Source organism: Panthera uncia, chromosome A2 (genome assembly GCF_023721935.1).
Source record: "Panthera uncia isolate 11264 chromosome A2, Puncia_PCG_1.0, whole genome shotgun sequence".
In the NCBI taxonomy this organism is placed as follows: domain Eukaryota; kingdom Metazoa; phylum Chordata; class Mammalia; order Carnivora; family Felidae; genus Panthera; species Panthera uncia.
The window spans coordinates 143,940,640-143,960,262 of NC_064816.1; the positions used below are offsets into that span (position 1 = coordinate 143,940,640).

Below are 19,623 nucleotides of genomic sequence, written 5' to 3' on the forward strand. Positions count from 1 at the left end.
AGTTTTACCAAGGGAGTCACTTCACTTCCCCTGGAGTGCATAAAAGACAGAGAGAGGCCAGGGATTATGTTAATTTTCATTCTAATGGAAGGTAATGTGAGTGGTGTGGGAGGGAGGGGGAGCACCTCTCCCAACACCCGAAGATGCACACTTTTGCGCATTTTCGCAAAAACCCTCTGAAATCAGGATGTTGTATTAAGTCTATGGCATGTTATTAATGCCTGTGGACCAGAAGATGGTCAAAATGAGTTGTTTTTGCCTCAGTGTTTGTGAGCTGAGTGGGTATTCCTCATACCATGAGCCTTCACTGATTCAATTAATGAACCTCTTAGGGGCCTTTTGAGGAAAGAGCACAAGTCTTGGTTAGTATTGGAACACCTTCTCTTTAAACCTTCTGATAGCATCAAGTGCATACCAATGTTAGACCTTGCAGGATCGGTATCAGCAGCTGGAATAAAATACTGGATGAATTCCTGTAAGAAACCCGCTTAGTGACACCGTTTAGAAAACAAGGATATTGACAACTCTGAGTCATTAAGAAAAGCTGGATTCTGAAAATTATGTAATTTTAAGAACATAATTCATTTTTCTCACTCTCCCATGTTAAATGTGTATGAGAGATCTATGGTAAACACCTATTTATTTTAAAAACCTTAAAGTCTTAAAAACCCCTAAATAAATATTTATAAATTATATAACATACTTGTATATATTTAAACTATAAGAAGCTTTTCAATGAGAAAAAGATAAGGATGCATTATATAGTTTCAGTAGCAGGATTTAAAAAAAAAAAATTTTTTTAACGTTTATTCATTTTCGAGAGACAGAAACAGAGTGTGAGTGGGGGAGGGGCAGAAAGAGAGGGAGACGCAGAATCCGAAGCAGGCTCCAGGCTCTGAGCTGTCAGCACAGAACCCGACGCGGGGTTCGAACCCACGAACCGTGAGATCATAACCTGAGCCGAAGTCAGACGCTTAACTGACAGAGCCATCCAGGCACCCCCATTAACAGGATTTTCTTAAATTTAGTGTTACTTGATAATGTGTCTTACAATGAATGGGGTCTGAGATTTAGTGAAGTGTGGTCAGTTAGGTCTGTATGGGTCTCTGCTCCAACCTTTACTGCCCCGGACAACTTGGATGGTACTTCCTCTTTGGGAAAGTTTCATGTGCTGCACTATCCAAGATGGACACTGCCGAGAGCAGATCCTAACTTTCATGTTTAACTGGGTCATGCCTTACCCTCTTTCTTTAAATACACAATTTATTTTTATTGTGCTTCCACGTTTTCACTCCAGACTGAAAGTGCTCCCCTGCGGTTTACGTAATCAAGAAGACTGGATCCAGTCATTCCAAATAATTTTGTAGGCCTGAAGGCAACTGTTTGCAAAGACAGTCCTTCTTATGGCGGTATAACATTCATCTAGATAGCCCGGGTTTCTTTTTGGGGAATGTTCTAGTAAGCTCAATCTCTCTTCCTTTTCCTGCAAGGGGGTCCTGATGACAACCTAATTGAAGGTGGAGGAACAAAATTTGTCTGCAAACCTGGAGCCAGAAATATTACTGTCATATTCCATCCATTATTAAGGTAAGTCAAATCCTACGTACTTACTGAAAAATCAATATTTTCATTATTTATGCCGATGCACCGAATGCCAATAGGTCAGTCAGCATTGAAACAAGTCCTAAAGGAAAAAAAAAGAGTGTTGCATCTCCTAGGGCTTTACTATCAAAGTTTATCAATAAAACAAATAATGTCAACTCATCTTAGTACCTGTTTGTTCTCAGGAATAATACTCCATGAATACTTTTTAAAAATTTTCTTTATTTCCTGTCCCTGCCCCTCTCCCTCTCTCTGTCATTGTCCCTCCCTTCCCTTCTGTGTTTATTTCAGGGAGTGGCGACTTATGGTCCACCGGAGAAATCTAGTCTGCCACCTGTTTTTCTTTTTTTTTTTTCCAATAAAATTTTATTGACACAGTCATGCTCATCTATTCATGTATTGTCCAGAGCTGCCTTGTGCTATGGTGTTGCAGAGTTGAATATTTGCAAGAGAAGCCATATGGCCTACGAAGCCTAGAATATTGACACACTGGCCCTTTACAGGAAAACGTGGCAGACCCATGATCTGTCTCCCTAAATTACATTAATGATTCAGATATCCTTTGAGGGTTGGCAAATCTTTGAACAGATATGACTTATCGAAACTGAAAGGCATTATAGCAGTTGTATATATGGCTTTATATATTAAAGGGCAGCTTGATGCTAACCGGAATAAAATCTGTTGCTCAGTTTATTGTGGTACTGTGATTATAAGAAAATAAAAATCTGTGATACTTCCATTTAAAAAGCTTCAAAGCCCTAAATACCTTTAAAAAGAAACTTTTTTGGAAGAAGGGAAAAGGGGGTTATTATTCAGCGGCTCTAAAATTTTGGTTTTGCACAATGAAAAATGTCTAGAGAACTGTTGGATAACAGTGTGCATAGAGTTAACACTACTATACTGTATACCTAAAAAAGATTAAGGTGGTGAATTAAATGGTAAGCGTTGTTGACTTCAATAAAAAAGGGTACTCTTTGGGGCACCTAAGTGACTCAGTAGGTTAAGTGTCCGACTGTTGATTTCGACTCAGGTCATGATCTCACAGTTCATAGGATCGAGCCCCATGTGGGGCTCTGCACTGACAGCACAGAGCCTGCTTGGGATTCTCTCTCTCTCCTTCTCTCTCTGCCCCTCCCAACCCCTCGTGCAGGTCCTCTCTCTCTCTCTCAAAATAAATTTTTTTTAAAAAAGGGTACTCTTTGGACACAGATATCTGATGTAATATTAAGTGTATGTTTTCTCTGTGATGAGCCAGTATTTATTTTTGCTTTGTTCATATAATGGACCAGAAACTCTTGGGTTCATTAGAGGTTAGGTCCTCAGATCATCCCATTAACTTTCTTATGTAACTAATATAATATTTGAGGCATTTGAAATAACAGGTAAGCAGATGCTACTAAATTGTCCAGATAGAATATTGAATGTACTTTGCTAAAACATGAGCAGTTTACTACTGGAATGATCCTACCTTTTCATTAACCAAGACTTACTAAATTGCAATCATTGGAACGAGTTCAATTCAGATCTCTTATTTAAGCAATGAGTTTTAAAAATTATGCTGAAATACTTTACTCAAAATTAGTTTTAAATGCAGAAACACAAATATGTAAATTAATAAAGACATCCTTCCATGCAGTAACAAAGAAGTTTTTTTTAACGTTTATTCATTTTTTGATAGAGACAGAGTGTGAGTGGGGGAGGGGCAGAGAGAGAGGGAGATACAGAATCCGAAGCCGGATCCAGGCTCTGAGGTGTCAGCACAGAGCCCGACACGGGGCTTGAACCCATGAACCGTGAGATCATGACCCGAGCCGAAGTCGGGCGGATGCTCAGCTGACTGAGCCACCCAGGCACCCCGATTTTTTTTTAAGTAGACTTCATGCCCAGTGTGAAGTCCGATTCGGGTCTCGGACTCCCAACCCTGAGATAAGACCTGAGATGACACCAAGGGTTGCACCCTTAACTGACTGAGCCACCCAGGTACCCCAAAGAAGAGATTTTTAAAGAAGCGTTATTAATCTTTCGAAAAATCTGTGTCAGCAAACATTCACAACAAGTAAATCGTGTAATTTAAGAATCACGGAATTAAGAGAATTAAGACTATTCCTCTATAAATCTGGTTGATTTTCTATATATAAACGTATGAATTGGAACATATAGAATTTCTGGATTAAGTGACAGTGCTCATATTTATTTCACCTGACTTTGGTACTTAGTTTAATACTCATTTTCTTCTTTAATTAAATTGATTTCTACTTAGAGCTGCTAATTGTTAGGAAAATGGGAAAATACTTTAATCATTATAGGCATCTTCTAACCTAGATTTAGCGCCATAATTTACTGGTAAGTTATGCCATTGCATGGATAAATGAAATCCTTATGCTTATATTTGTTCCAAAGCATAGAGGAAGATCTTTGGAAGTTTTTTAGCTATATTGTCAATAACCACTTTTCAAGAGATTTTTTTTCCCTAAGGTTGTTTGGTTTTTTTTCCCCTTCGTTAAGGTGAAGTTAGAATGGGGGAAAAGGTTATCCTTATTTCACACTTAATAAATTGCATTTTTGCAAAAATACTCATAGAGTTTAATGTATTACAGTTCTTGACTATTATTTTTTAGCATTTATCCTGCTTTACAAGAGAGGTTTTAAGGCTTGGTAGTGCTCGTACTGGTTTTACACACTTGATTGGTCTCTATTTTTATTCAATATTTTCTTATTGATTAGAATTGGAGAAATGTTTGTTGCATGCCATGGTTTATAGTCATTCTCTGTGTAACTCTTAATGGAAGCCACAAGAATCTTATGTGGTCTGCGAGGTGAGTGAATTCCTTTCTAAGCAGGTGATCATTATGGATTTTGAATTAGCCTTTGGCTCAAATGGAAACCTTGCTTCTCAAACCCATATAGAGTCTCAGCTGAAACTTCATAATGGGCTTCAGGGACTTCAAATCATTAAGATCTTACAGTTTTGGTTTTTTCGTTTTAGTTTTTACACTTACAAATTTGGCAGTTATTAGATTTATTATTTCTTCTAAAGTTTGGAAGTTTAGTTTTGGTAATGAGAGGAAAGTGCACCTTATCATACCAGTGCATTTCATTTTTACTCAGTGTTTAAATTTTTCATTTCTCCTCTGGCCACTCAGTCATTCATGATCAACAAATGTGTATTGAGCACTTATGATACATGTTTTCCCTTCTGTAAGTTAGGTGAGGATTCTTTAGAAATAGTCACTCTTATTTCTATGGGATTATTTCAACAAAATACGTATACATCCTCTAGAATGCCCCTTGTTGTGTTTCCATGCAAGCTCAAAGTGAATGTGATTTTGCACATTCTTATTTACAAGACAAGATAAACTATGGGAGAGGTAGCCTGGAAGAATGGAAAGAGGGGAGAAAAACACAGGATAAGAAATTTAAAGTGAAAGCCTCAACAAATTAGGTGCAGATCCAGGTTCCTTCTGTTCGGTTTTACTCACTGATTATTTATTGGACTCTGATTCTATGCCAGGTCCCAGGGACACACAAAAAATAACATGAAATTCTTGCCTAAAAGGTACTCACTCAGTAACTGCCTTGGTGGCAAAAACTGAGAAGCCCAAAAACGCCAATTATTGGCGCGGACGGAGATGATCTCTTACACCTGGTGTGCAAATGGGCACAGCCTTTCCTGAAGCCAGTTGGACAGTAGTGAGCAGTCACATCCCTTCCACCCAGTACTGCACCACCTCGACTCCCTTGTGTGCTTCTGCTCCTTTGCAGTGACTTGTTCTTTTCCCATCCTCATTCCCCAAACTCTTCTCCTAATGGATTGTAATAATCTTTACTTATAACTGGCATCCTATTCAGAAAGTAAGTTCAGAAGGAACTTATCACAAGTTGGCTTTTATCACCCATTTCAACACTGCCATTGTTTTCTTACAGTCTCTCTTTCCGTGAACGGAGATAGTGTTCTTTGGAAGCCAGAAACCATTTCAAGTGTGTAGGGCTTCCCTTTTCCTTTGCTCCTTTCCCCCTGTGTCTAGCAATACTCGTATTCTGTCTTCCTGAACTTTGCATGTGGCTAGTCTACCCTTCATTTATTAAAAATGTTCTTTTCATGGGGCGCCTGGGTGGCTCAGTTGGTTAAGCGTCTGCCTTCAGCTCAGGTCATGATCTCACAGTTCATGAGTTTGAGCCCTGCATCGGGCTCTGGGTTGACAGGTCAGAGCCTGGAGCCTGTTTCGGATTCTGTGTCTCCCTCTCTCTGCCCCTCCCCTGCTCGCTCTCTCTCTCTCTCTCTCAGAAATAAATAAACATTAAAAAAATATTCTTTTCATAATTTTCATTTAATTGCCAATGTATTCTCTGTAGCACAGAAGTTTTCTTCATTGAGAACTCTGAACCACCCTATTCCAGAACACCACACAGTGGATTCCCATTGTGCCTATTCCCATTATGCATTATGTTTTCTGTATTCTTAGCAGTCATTTTTCCTGTCCTCCCATAACATCATTGTACAAGGTCCCGGATCTGGCAACCTCGCTGGTGTATTTTTGCACTTTTCTCCTAAGTACTGCCATTTCTTCACTAGGAAATGTCATAGGGTGTTGGAGACAAATACGCCGACTTCCAGTTTGTTCACTCTGCGTTTGCTGCCTCCTTGACTTGCGTATTTAAGGATTTTCCTTACTATTTTCTCATTCCGGTTAAGAAATCAGAAAATTGCCACAGAGAATGAAATTTTAGAAAGATGAGGTATCTAGTATTATCTTGCTTGCTTTACCCGTAGCCTGGCAAGACATTGTGTGCAACTAAACCCTTAATGGAAGTTTTTGATGGCAAGGATTCATCTCATCAAGTTGGCTACCTCTGGGTCTCACTGAACAAAACATACTGAAATGAAGAGGTTCTTATACTTGGGTAGGTTCTGACATAATTTCACCAAAATAGAGACCCTGAATATGATAGGACTAATACCTTCCCCCACCCTCCCATCCCCACTGACATATTTGCTTTTTTTAGTTTTCTCTGGAAATAGTCATGAGGAATGGATGTATTCGCTCTAGTAAATGGATTTTATTTTCTAGGCTTTGAATTGGGGAAACAGGAAGAAAATACGTTACTGGTGAAATCTGAGTGACGTACTTCCTTTTGTCTAGATCTGACATGCATTTGGATTTTTTTTACAAAAAGTATTTTTGACTAGTTACCTCATGGTAATTATTAACTGTGAGCTGAATATAAAAAACTTTGTCAACAAAGTGCATTTTATTGAGGTATCAATCACAGTTTGACAAAGTAAGACTTTTTAGCTATAATTAATATATAATGTAGGCATTTCTGGAAATTTGAAATTACCTTGTGGTTGCTATTTGTGAGATTTTGCAGGGAAGGAGGGAGAAATTATTTCCCCCTTTGTTTTTTCATTTATCACTATTCTTTATTCTCTAAAAGCTCCCAGAGAACATATCGTTCCTTTGATTGCTAGTATACTTCCTTCATATAGCAAAAAATGAGTGACAACAAAAATTATTCCTTTAAAAGTCTAAATGCTTGCAGCATCTAACTAAATTAGATGGGGCGCCTGGGTGGCTCAGTCACTTAAGCGTCTGACATCAGCTCAGGTCATGATCTCACAGTTTGTAAGTTCTAGCCCCTTGTAGGGCTCTGTGCTGACAGCTCAGAGCCTGGAGCCTGCTTTAGATTCTGGGTCTCCCTCTCTCTGCCCCTCCCCTGCTGGTGCTCTCTCTCTCTCTCTGTCTCTCTCTCTGTCTCTCTCTGTCTCTTTTCTCTCAAAAATAAGTAAACATTAAAAAAAAAAACACCTCAAGCTTTATTAGTCTCTCATTTATTTATTTATTATGTGCATTTGTTATTGCATACATTCTGGGCCATTGAGGCTAATTGGTGGGAAGTGTTGCTAATGGAATGAGGTTACCAGGATGCGCCGGTGGCTCACTCTGTTAAGCATCTGACTTTGGTCAGGTCGTGATCTCGTGGTTCATGAGTTCCACAGTGTGGAGCCTGCCTGGAATATTCATTCATTCTCTCTCTCTCTCTCTCTCTCTCTCTCTCTCTCTCTCCCCCCCTCCCTCCCTCCCTCCCCCCTCCCCCTCTCTCTCTCCCCCTCTCCCTTCCTCCTTCTCTCCCTCTCCCTCTCCCTGCCCCTCCCCTACTCACTCTTTGCTCACTCTCTCTCTCAAAATAAATAAGTAAACTTAAAAAAAAAAAGACGAAGTTATATATTTGAGTCTGTTGCACTCAACCTTCTCACTACTGGACGTTTTCGCTTTCAAAGGTGGACTCATCGAAGAGAAGTAGTGGGATTTAATGTAGCTCATCACTGCTTGAGAAAGAAAAGTTCTCAGACTTTAGAGCTAGGACAGGGCAGGAATAAGGACACCTGAGTCCAAGGAAGCCTTCTCATTGTACCCTGATGTGACCTCTTCCTCTTCTTATAAGGACTCCAGCCCTACTGGATTATGGTCCCACTCTTATGGCCTCATTTAACCTTAATTCTCTGTTGTGGAAAATGTACACTACATTTTGCAATGAGAACAAACTCAGGAAATTAATTTATTAAATGATGTATTTAATCATTCTTTCAGCACTGGAGCCATTGTTTCGATGGAAAGGAGTTTTCTGTATCGCCTGATGGAGAGGACAGATCACTGAATGTGGGCTGGGGGTGGGTAGGAGTGACCACATTTTAATTTTTTATGTTGGCCAAATTCCTGTGTGTCTTAGTTTTCCGTGTCTATAAAATAAAGGAGTTGATTGGTCTGGATTTTGCTTTCTACCTTTCAAAAGTTTGTGCTTTTGTGACTGGGACGTGCTTTTATAATATTTAAGGACTCCAAAGGCCTGACATTTTAAAACTTAAAAATCCAAATGACAATGTGTTTCTTTTTGCTTATTTGCTTCAACTAGCTTTTGAAAGACATTTGGCTCTTTAGGGTAATGACCACTTTGCATATATGAAGTATGTTTCTTATGAGACAGTTGAAGAACAGATGTTTGCAGTTGGGGTGACTTGGCAGAGGTAAGAGGCTGGAGACAGAGTGGATGATGATGGTATTTAAGTTGCAGAAATGTCACCGATGCTTCCTCTGTTGAACACAGCTCGAATATTGAATATCTGGGCCGTGAGCATTTTTCACTATTTATTATCAGCCACACTTCATTAAAACCAGACAGCAATTAAAGGCTCTCTGGGTAGAACAAAAGATGAAATATTCATTGGTCAGTAAGGAGCAGGTTGGCATTTAGATTAGTTAGGGGGATGAAACTTCTTGGCAGCTTGGGCTTTGGTGGTGGTCAGAATTTCTGTGGTTGGCTGTGTGCCATTCTGAGGGCACACAGCAGTAGGAGCGAGTAATCGTAATCCTAATATCTAATCATATTTGTCTCCGATTACAGAGAACAGTAACTTCGAAAAGTTAATCTCGTCAGATGTAGCAACAGCCAGTTAGCAGCAGCTTGGGTAGGGGCAGTTAGGGCTGTGAAATTGCTTTGAGACGCCTGTGATTGTTAACGCAGGGCTTGAAGTCGGGAGGTCAGGAAGTGGTTGAAACCAAAGCTCGGACAGTGAAAGGCACTGAAATTGATGATGCCATTAATGCAGCAGGTCAGGTTTCTCAACATGATATTCCAAAGTAAATGGCATTTGTGATTAACACTTGCATTTTGTATTTTTTTTTTGTTTTATTAATTATAGTACTTATCGCGTCGACAATGCTGGTAGATCAAAGGCATAAAAAATTCCTTGTGATAATTAAGCATAATAAAAATCCATTCGCTCATCCATTTAATAAAATTTATTGAGCGCTTACTTGGTGCAACTCCTCTCCATCTAGCAAGTAATGAGTCTCTACCCTTGTGGAATTTAGTCCAGTGGAAAAGTCAGACAATAAAATAGTAAACTAACACACATGGGAAACAGTATCAGGTAGTGATAGTTTTAGGAAGAACAATAGATCAAAGTTAGGAATTTGAAAAGTGACCGCTGGAGGTGAGGGCACTGTTTCAGGTAGGGTGGAGTAGGAAGGTCTTTCTGAGAAGATGACATTTGGTTGGACTGTGGAAAATGAAGAGACGGAGGAAGCTGTGTGAATATCTGGGGCAGAGTGACCTGGGCAGAGGAGATGGTGCGTGAAAAGGAAAAAGACGCGACGGTCGGGGAACAGTGAACAGATGAACGTGAAGAGGGGTGTGTGTTGCTGTCGGGCATGTGGGGGAAGATAAGTACACAGGATGGTCAAGGTAGAAACTTCTCTGTCTAAACAACAAAGAAGGCATCATGTTAGATTTTTTAGAAGCTTTTGGGACTAGATCTGAAACTTCCAGAAGTTCTGAAGGTTTAGAGAAAGCCCCACACAGTGACTATCAGCAAATACTCATTCTAACACCTCATCTTACTGGATTTGGGGCACTCAGGAAGGCTTGTTTTCAGGAGTGAAGTCATTAGCACGACTCTGTTTGGTATGGTGAAAATCTCTGTCCCTGCTGACAGTTGTGTCTCCTGAGACGGAAAATAAGTCTTTTGTACGTAGCCCACTTTGATGATATTATCCAAAGATATTGAGCCATTGTTAGTCTGCCATCAGCTTATCAACGTGTTATTAAGGATTTATTCCGTGTGACATTCCAGATATCTGGGAGTTTTTAAAGAACAGTTGTGGCCGAACTTGAGGCTGTTTCCCCGTAAAGGAGTAGTATGCTTTGGTGGGCTGCTTTGTAGAGGGCCTGTGGGATTTTTGTAACAAACTTTGCCAACAAATCTAATCTTTTTTTTAATAGAAAATAATTCTGGGTGATCATAAACTACTTACGAATCTTACATATATTAGTTTAAACCTGGCCTAGCATGGAAGATCTTTTCAACTTTTTGGCACTAACTCTTGCTGATTAGTGACTGAATCTGGTTCATTCATTTTAGGCCATTTTAGACCATTTTAGGTCTACTGAACTCCAAATCTGCATTCCTATAACAGCCTCGATTTCTGCTTTTTGTGGTCTTTGTTTTCCTCACCTCCTTTCCTAACATTACTTCCACCATTCAGGAAGGAAAGTGGTTCAGATGTACCTTTTACATGAACGGGGTACACAATAAATATTTGTTGGAAGAATTAATGTGTCGCCTGTAAGGGTACTTAGCAAATGTCTATTGATTTGAAGTGAATGTTTTTTTCGTCAGTTAACAATAAAAATATAAAGGAAAATTATATTTTTCTTTAGCGATGTTACTGAAATAGATCAATCTTTCATACCTAGAAGTGGTAGGATAGTGGGGTTTGTGTGTGTGTGTGTGTGTGTGTGTGTGTTGCCTCTGTGGGAATAAGAAAGTGTCTGTTACAGGAAATACACAAATATAAAGGTGAACTTAGAAATTTCCTTTTTTTTTTTTTAACATTGATCCTAACATACTACTCTTGTAACTTAGCTTCATAGTTTGTTTCTTATAGTGATTTATCAGAAACCTAGATACTTTGTCCTTTCACTCTTTTTTCTCTTATTACTACGTCAAAAGCTTATGGTCGTACGAAGTGCTTTTGCCTTATCATTCTTTCATGAATTGTAGAAGCTCCTTCCAAGATTATAAAAACCATTTCTTATAGGAGAAGCCTTGCTTTAAAAGCTTTTTCATTTAGCCTCTTCTGTTTCTGCTAGTTTTTTTTCTTCCCACTTTTATTTAAAAAGTGTGCCATAGTCCCTAGATCATTTTTTTGATTATATATGTAGTGTGTGTGAGTGAGTGAGTATGTGTGTGTGTGTGTGTATGTGTGTTATGTGTGGTTTGTTTTGAAAGAGGGAGCTAAGCTTGATTATTTGGAGTAAGCATGAAGTCACAAGCTGAAATAATTCTTTAGTCTTTCATTTCCCAATATTTTTATCTTTGAGAAATGCACAAAAGTAGGGTACCCGTGTCAGTTTGATGTGTGTGTTGGTATTTGGCAGAATATTATTCTGAGTGTTCACAGGTATGTGATATTTTTATACGGATACATGTTTGTTCTTAATGAGCTAAAGCTTATATAGACATTTTGAAAGATGCTAGTGATTAGACAGTCTAGCAAATAACATTGTAGATCATACATTATTCATGCATGGGAGGAAATGTGGCTACCCTATTGCATTTTTATGAAACATACCTTTTTTTCCCCCTTGTCCTCAGAATTATGAAAAATACTGCTATGTTTTCAGACGGTCTGACCCGTGAAGGGCTGTGAAACACTGTCGTGGTACATTTAGATTTCAAACCCCACAGCTGAGAAACTGCTTTTGAATTTACGTGATAAAACATTAAGTGTTTTTAATCCTCAAATTAACTTTCAGAGATTCAACTGTAGTTTTCTTCCACTTTTGTGTTTCTAAACCATGTTGCGTGATACATGGCTGCACACGGATTGCGACTAACCGGCAGTTTTATGTTACTGACCGCGGTGGAGAGACGATCAAGGCGCCAAGCCAAATAGCAATGCACGTTTGAGCGACGACGTTAGGAGAAGTCAGGCATGCCTGTCTGGTTAGGAGGAGAGCACACGCCGTTCCTCATGAGAAAGAACTGGCAATGTTTGTGAAAGCCAGAAGAAAACCAGAACGTTTGATGCCTGTTTTCAAATATGTAAATGTGCGTCACTTAAAAGGGAGAGAGTAGTTTGGGTTTTTGTCGCTTCACACATCAGGGTTAGGACCAGTTAGTTGGTTGGATGTTAAGGGGGTTGTACTCCCCACAACAAGAACTTTCTAATGAATTCGGCAAAAATGGGAACGCTTTCCTTGGAAGACAAGACCCTTCCTGGAGATGGGGCTAACTATGTGCTCAGCTGTCAGGTCTGCGTTCTGTAGATCGGGGGTTTCTGATCCACTGTGCAGCTTCTGAGCCCCACCTCGATCGATTTCTTCCAGTCTCGCTCATCTGGGTTACTTTTTTATATTGCAGTTTAATGCTGATGATTGTCGTTGGCTAGGCCAAGGAGTTATTGTAGACTTCTGCATCATTTCATCACCTTTGTTCTTTCTGACACAGGGTAGGAAAGAGATTCACATGACGGCTGTTTGCAGAGCAGTGGTTATAGAGTCTCCACCCTTCCTCCTTTTTGCTTTTTATTTCTCTTCTCTTTTTTGTATTTTGCTGATTTTTTTTTTTTTTTTCCTGTGCCGGTAATGGTTCATGTGAGTATAAGTTGACTCTTAGGGATGTTTAAGGCAAAAAGAAAGCTGGCTCTCCTCTGCAGTCAGCTAACATGGGACTAAAACTTAATAAATAAATAATAATAATAGGGGTGCCTGGGTGGCTCAGTTGAGTGGATGTCCGACTTTGGCTCAGGTCGTGGTCTCATGGTTCGTGAGTCAGGCCCTACGTCGGGCTCTGTGCTCATAGCTCGGAGCCTGGACCCTGCTTCAGATTCTGTCTCCCTCTCTCTGCCCCTCCCCTACTTGTACTCTGTCTCTCTCTCTCTTATTTTTTTAAATAATAAATGAATAATAAAATAACATTATAAGTAATGAACCTAAAATCATGCCTGCTGTTGATTTTGACCTGGATATGCTGATGTTTTTGGTACAGTGTTTTCTACTAATTAAATTTTATAATTATCACTTAATATTATTGGAAGCTTACATATAAAAGACAGCAGAGAAAAATTGTTTTTTCTTTGTAAAATATTTACGTAATTTGTGTGCTGCTTTTTACATATTCTGAACATGTATTTGTCCTGGGCTGTAGCAGCCAAAACATGTCCATTCAGCATTCATTGAAATATGTTTATATCCAGCCACAGGCCTATTTACATCTGATTTTGAAACCTAAATTGATAATGTAATTTGGTATCAAAATAATGTAGGAATGCCTACAGGAAAATCACAGTCTCCTATATATAACTTCTATTCCTTTGGGGGTGTGGGCTCTACATTGCTTCTCTGTGTGATTTGGCAAATTATTTTGCTGTTCTCCTTGCTTGCCCCTCAGAAGACTCTCTCTCCTGTCTGTCTGTCTGTCTCTCTCTCATACACACACACACACACACACACACACACACACTCCTGTTCATTTTGTTCTCTTATTTCTGTTTTGTTTACTTTGTTTCCAGGGCTTCTGTATAACACCCAAGGCTCTTCCTGGTCATTTTTAACTTTTTTACTTTTAGTGATTGTAATTTGAACATTTAATCATTAATATTGCCTCCTGTGTGTGTTTTTTTTTAATCTGTAGTACTGCAAGTGAAATATTTTCCATTTCACGGGCAAGAAACCCTTTTTATCTTCCTTTTGTAGTTAAAAACAAACAAGAAGAAACTTCAAACCGAGCAACAGTATTTTCTTGAAACTTTGTTATTTCACAAGTGAGCAAAGCAAGGTTTTTGATTTCAAGCAAAAGAGGCAAGAACAGCCAGATAAAAAGAATAGAGGTGAAAAGGTCATAAGAGAAGCTTTAGTTTTTAATGACCTTAATTTCATTTTTTGGTGAGAGTGGTGGTTTTGAACTTGGAAATGCTGGATCTTTTTGTTTTGCAGTTGGAATAGATCCTGGAGTTCTTGATGTCCTCAAGTTGTTTTTGGCATTTGTGGAAGAATAGTAATCATTTGGTGGTTACTATTTCTCAATTCAGTGAGCACTCTCTAAAGCCTATTCCTGTAAGCTACCACATCATGAGTAGGTGAGAAAGTATTTGATACACAGCAAGAAGAAAAAAGTGTAATGGCAGCAAGTTTCTAAGCTATCACTCTTGAGTGAGAGAATATGGAAGCGTCTTGATTGGATTCTGGGAATTCAGAATCTATAAATATTTTAAAAGCTAATCTATTTTTCATTTTTATTGATACATATGCATTAACACGTACAAATCTTTACATATGTATTTGTGTATATATTCATATACTTGTATGAATGTTTACATTTGTACATGCGAGTATATCCGTGACCCAGATCAAAATAAAGAACACTGATACAGCTCATTATCAGTGCCCCAGAAGACCTTCTCGTATTGACTGTCAGCCCCCTTCCGGAAGAGGTGACCATCACTGCCATTATATGTAGATTGGTTTTGCCTGTGCTTGAACTTCATATGAATGAAACCATATAATATGTCCTCTTCGGTGTCTGGTGGCTCTTATGCAACATGATGCCTGTATTAGTCGCCCACACTATGGTTGTAACAGCAGTAACTGGTTCTTTCATGTTGGCCATTGTATCAGTGTACCGCTGAAATCCGCAGATATAAAAACACAATATTCAAGCATTATTTTGGAATAAATGAAAACGTATTAGGATCTTATGGTCCGAAATACTGCTTATAACCTAAACTTCTTCAAAATAGCTTTTCAAGAAATCTTTGATTTCCTATCCTGTGGGGCCAAGGGGTCCCTCAGGCAAGTAAGAGATCGTGGGGGGCTCTCCTCTGGTCTAGCCAGGCAGTGAGCCAGGATGCCCAGAGTCCAATTATCTAGATGATGAATATAGACTGTCCTACAGCCTTGGAAGTAAAAGCCAGGGAAGCTAAAATGAACCAACTGTGTATTTTTCCTGGACTTTGAGATGTACGAATCAAGGCAAAAATAACCGGCAACTAAAACAGGTTGCCAGTTTTGTTAAGCAGAATGAATGTAGAACAACAAAAAAAGCAAAAATGATATTACCTTGAAATTGAGAATGATTCTTTTCAAAGAAAGGTAATTGGCAACTTAAATCAGCATTCTTAAGCAGATAACAATATGTAGGCTAGTGTTTGGAAACAACAAATTCAGCCAGGAGGGAGGGGAGGGGTGTGACCTGAAGCATTAACCAAGAGCCAGTGGGATACGGGAATATCAGAAGAAACAGTGAGCAGGCATGGGCTAGACTGGAGGCAGTAACAGGATTGTAGTGCATTGGTACTGGCTGTAAATCGCGTGGTTCTGGACCGTAATAGGAAAGGAGTAAACATGTTTTGAGTAAATGAGCAAATGAATTATAGGTGGGTGGGCCAGTTTTAAAAGCACAAGATAAACTTGATGGGCATTAAATATTCTTTCAGTAGGTCTTTAGAATCTTGCATCTTAATTCTTGCACATTAAAGCATTCGTATTTTTAACTCTACTATCTTGAACCTATTGTTAATTATATTTACTGCCTTCCCTTCAGCTGCTTGGTTATAGAGTATAATGTATTCTGTGCAGTCACACGTGTTATAGCCGCTTTGTTTTCTGGAGTTTCCTGTGTCTGCAGCCTCTCCTGTCGTCAGGGATGCCAATGCCAGCCCTGCCCAGGGTGCTCAAGGTGCTGCCAGCAACGCCGTCGATGCCTTGTTTGCATATTTTCCTTATTTTTGCTCTCTTTGCAAAAATCTATGTGAGATATGGTAGAAAAAAATTAAATATAAGAGCCGAAACAAGAAAAGCAAAGAAAGTTGTATGAGAAGAGACCACTCTATCCTTTCTTGAAAACGAAATTATAAATGCTGAGCAGGTTGGATAAAGGTGCATCCATGCTCGGAAATGCAACTGAGTGAATCTCTAGTTTTTTTCTTGTTTTGAAGCTTTCAGGAAAATTGAAATGAGGATTTCACTGAAGAGTAAAGAGGAGGCAACATCCTTCTCTGAAAGTTGGAAGTCCCTCCACTTTGTACGCCTAATTCATTACATTTCCTTTTTTTACGTGTTTTTGATTGACGTTGACTTTTCAAGATGCAACTCCTACATTCAGTAGGAGTTGAGTGTACTGTAAAAAAGTGAACTTGGTTGGGGGCACCTGGGTAGCTCAGATGGTTAAGCGTCTGACTCTTGGTTTCAGCTTAGGTCACGATCTCACATTTCCCCATGTTGAGCTCCACATTGACAGTGTGGAGTCTGCTTAGGATTTTCTCTCTCTCCCTGTCTCTCAAAATAGATAAATTAAAAAAAAAAAACAACCCTGAATTTGGAAATTTCTTCATTTTAGTCATGTTTTTCTGTTCATTATTTTTCACCCATTTATCCATTTTTTTTTTTTCCAACAAATATTTGAGTGCTTGCCATGTGCCAGACACTGTCCCTGTCCTTGCCTTTAGAGAGCTTTGGTTCCTAATTAGGTATTGTAGTATTTGAGAACAAAAAGAAGGAAAATCCACGACAAAAAAAAAAAAAAAAAAAAAAAAAAAAAAAAATTTTCCACGAGTGCTAAATTTCCTCAGTTTTCCTTCTGTACCCTCAGAAATTCATCTGTTGGAGAGACACATCTCACTGTGTGCCCTTTGCTTTTTCAGAGGCTGTTCCTCCTCTAGACTTAATCCCATTCCCCTCCATCCCCCCCAGGATCTTCTTTTTGTTCAACCTGGTCTCTCCTGCGTTTTCAATCTTCTCTGATCTGCTGGTCCTTCCCTGGGACCTACAAATGTGCTCAGCCACTGCCCTTTATAACATCTCTTGCCTTAAACTTTCATGGCAGTCCCCCCACCCCGACCTACCACTCAAATTCTTCTTTGCTTCCTACGAAGCTGCTGGAGTACATTCTGTGATCTTCATTTTCCCCTCCTCCCGTGCACTCTACCTTCTGCTGACCTGTCACCATCTCAAAGGTGTCAAATCTCAAGGGTATTTTTCCATCTTACCTTAGCTGGTTTTGTGAACATTCGAGGCAGCTGATCGTGCTTTTATGTCTGGACTTTTCCCTCCCTTCTCTGTTACCACTGTCTCTGGCGTCTCGTTCCACCTGAGACCATTCATTCTCAGGCTTCTTAAGGTTCTCTTCTCTCTGCCGACTCCCTCAATGCAAGTCCTCCACGGGGTCTGTCTCAGACTGATTTCTGCTTACTCCACCATTATCTCACCCATTCGGTAACTTTAGCTATTACTTTCAAAATATTATCTCCAAACTGGAACTGTCTCGAAAGCTCCAGGAAGCTGTTTCAGTTCTAAAACTGAACTGATAGTCTTCTTGCCTAAATCTTTCAGTCCCAGCCTTTACTCCCCTGCACATACCTCCATCCTGGAGTGCTAATCTGCGTCTGCTCCTTCCCTTCCTGTGTTCCCTCTCTTGAGAGATGATGCCACCAGCTCCCCGGTGATCCAGACCTCAAAAACCCAGGAGTCCACCTAGAAAACTTTTATCCCCCCTGCCCCTACACATCCAGAGTCACTCTTTTTACCAATTCTGCTTCATAATTATGTCTCAGATCCATTCTGTCCACCCCTGGTGCCTTTGCTTTCCATTCCCAACTTCCTAATTGGTTCCCATTACTCTAAACCTCAACTTCTCTGACCCATCTTCCAACACCTCTGCCAGAGTGATTGTGCTCCTTCCTCTTTGTCATTTCCTATCGTCTGCCAATGAAGGAGTCAGAGTTCCTTTTTGTAGAGTGTAGGACCTTCTCTGACCTTAGCCATGTTTCTCTTATGCTCACCTTTTATGCCCTAGTCTTTTCTTAGGTCTGTCATACTGTTACACATATTTATTTATTTCTACCCTAAATCTGCCTACCCATACCAACCTTTTTCTTATCTGGTGTACAATTTATCCTTCAAGATTCAGGTCATGTATCACCTCTTTCAACTTTCACCTGGGCTTATTCCTAGTCACTCTTGCAAAATGTGAGTTGACCCTGCCTTCTTTTTAAAATTTTAAAATTATTGTGCTCTGGGCATATTTTCATTATAGTGCTTAACACATCACCTTGAGATGACTCAAGGCAGAACAGAGTTTTATATTGAAATTAATATACCCACACTCAGTGGAAATCTTAGACTAGGAATATATAATGTCCCCATCAGGAGAAAACAGTAACATCTGCAATGAATAGTGATGTTTTGGAAGAAGGTAGAAGACTCGAGAAAAAAATTGGATTATATTCAAACTTAAGATATTTGTTTGAAGTTGGAGATGAGTGTGAGGAGAGAGTATGTGTGAAGGGCAGGAATGAGATTCCTGGATAAAAGGTGTGAGAGCCAGATGTACTAATGGCCTTGGTAGTGGAGATGAGAGTTTGTAGGTTAAGTCCTTGAACAATTATACAATGAAGTGAAGCTTAATATAATGTTGAATCTGATGATGCAGAATCGAGGACTTTCAGAAAATCCTCAAGATCAAATACAAATGTTCTGGCAAAGAAAGCAAAAGGATAACAGGGGTGTGTGTGTTGGGGTATGGGGTAAAAGAAAGGATTAAAGACCGAAATGAACGGATCACAGGGATTGTTTAGCTAAGATCTATATTCATATATTGGGCAATCTGTCTAGAAGATATTGGCTGCATAAATTGTGTTCTATACATATAGCCTTGTCCAGCCACTGAAAATAGTAGAGTAGGTGTATTTTTTTATTAACATAGGATAGGTTAAATATATTGAGTAGAGAGCTGGTTACAAAACAGAAGTATAATAGGACCACATTTTGATCAAAATATATAGATATATAGCTTTATTTATGAGTACATATGTACCTAGAAGTAAATGTGGGATTATCTTGTTATACTTTTGATAATTTTCTGAATTTATTGAAATGAGGCCATATTTAGAATTATAAAGGTCTAAAGGGAGAGGCCAGCATACAATGCCATGATCTAGTAGAACATAAATAATAAGATTAATACTATGATTATGAATCTACTGGAGTTATATAAATTATATAATAGCAGTAAATAGCTAACATTAAAACAGCAACTTCCAAGTACATTGTCTTATTCGGTTAGCATAACAACCCTGAGAAACAGTTTAAAAGCTCGAACAGTCAGTTCCTTCTTCAAGGCAAGGACGCAATGGTGGCTTCTGACTCGAAATCCTGTGCTTTCTGCACAGTGTTGCATTGCAGCCCAGGCATGAAGAGAGCCCGTCCAAGGTACTTAGTGGGATGGACTGCAAGGTGATTAGAGGGTCCAGGTCACCTCCATTTTGTGGCTCCTCTCACAGTGAGGCCCTCAGATTCTTTCCAGTTAGTAAGTGGATGAGAAAAACAGGATTGTAAAACTATCCTTTAAGCCTCATTTCCTTCATTTTCTTATATATACTTGCTGTGTGTGTGTGTGTGTGTGTGTGTGTGTGTGTATAGCAAGTATGTATATATATATATATATATATATATATATATATA

General features: G+C 39.2%; 1 protein-coding gene across 4 annotated transcripts in view; it reads left to right on the forward strand.

Moving 5' to 3' along the window:
• The window catches only part of EXOC4 (exocyst complex component 4), a 746,462-nt gene that overhangs the window by 334,544 nt on the left and 392,295 nt on the right, over positions 1–19,623 (forward strand). Inside the window, exons 10-11 of one of the 4 annotated variants that reach the window (XM_049643021.1) lie at positions 1,491–1,587; positions 8,193–14,236. In XM_049643021.1, coding sequence (XP_049498978.1) covers positions 1,491–1,587; positions 8,193–8,259 — 164 coding nt within the window. In that variant the 3' untranslated portion in view covers positions 8,260–14,236. Of the gene's footprint in view, positions 1–1,490; positions 1,588–1,893; positions 5,749–6,373; positions 7,638–8,192; positions 14,237–19,623 lie in introns of those variants that run through there. The other 3 variants (XM_049643020.1, XM_049643022.1, XM_049643019.1) reach the window with 3 other exon arrangements.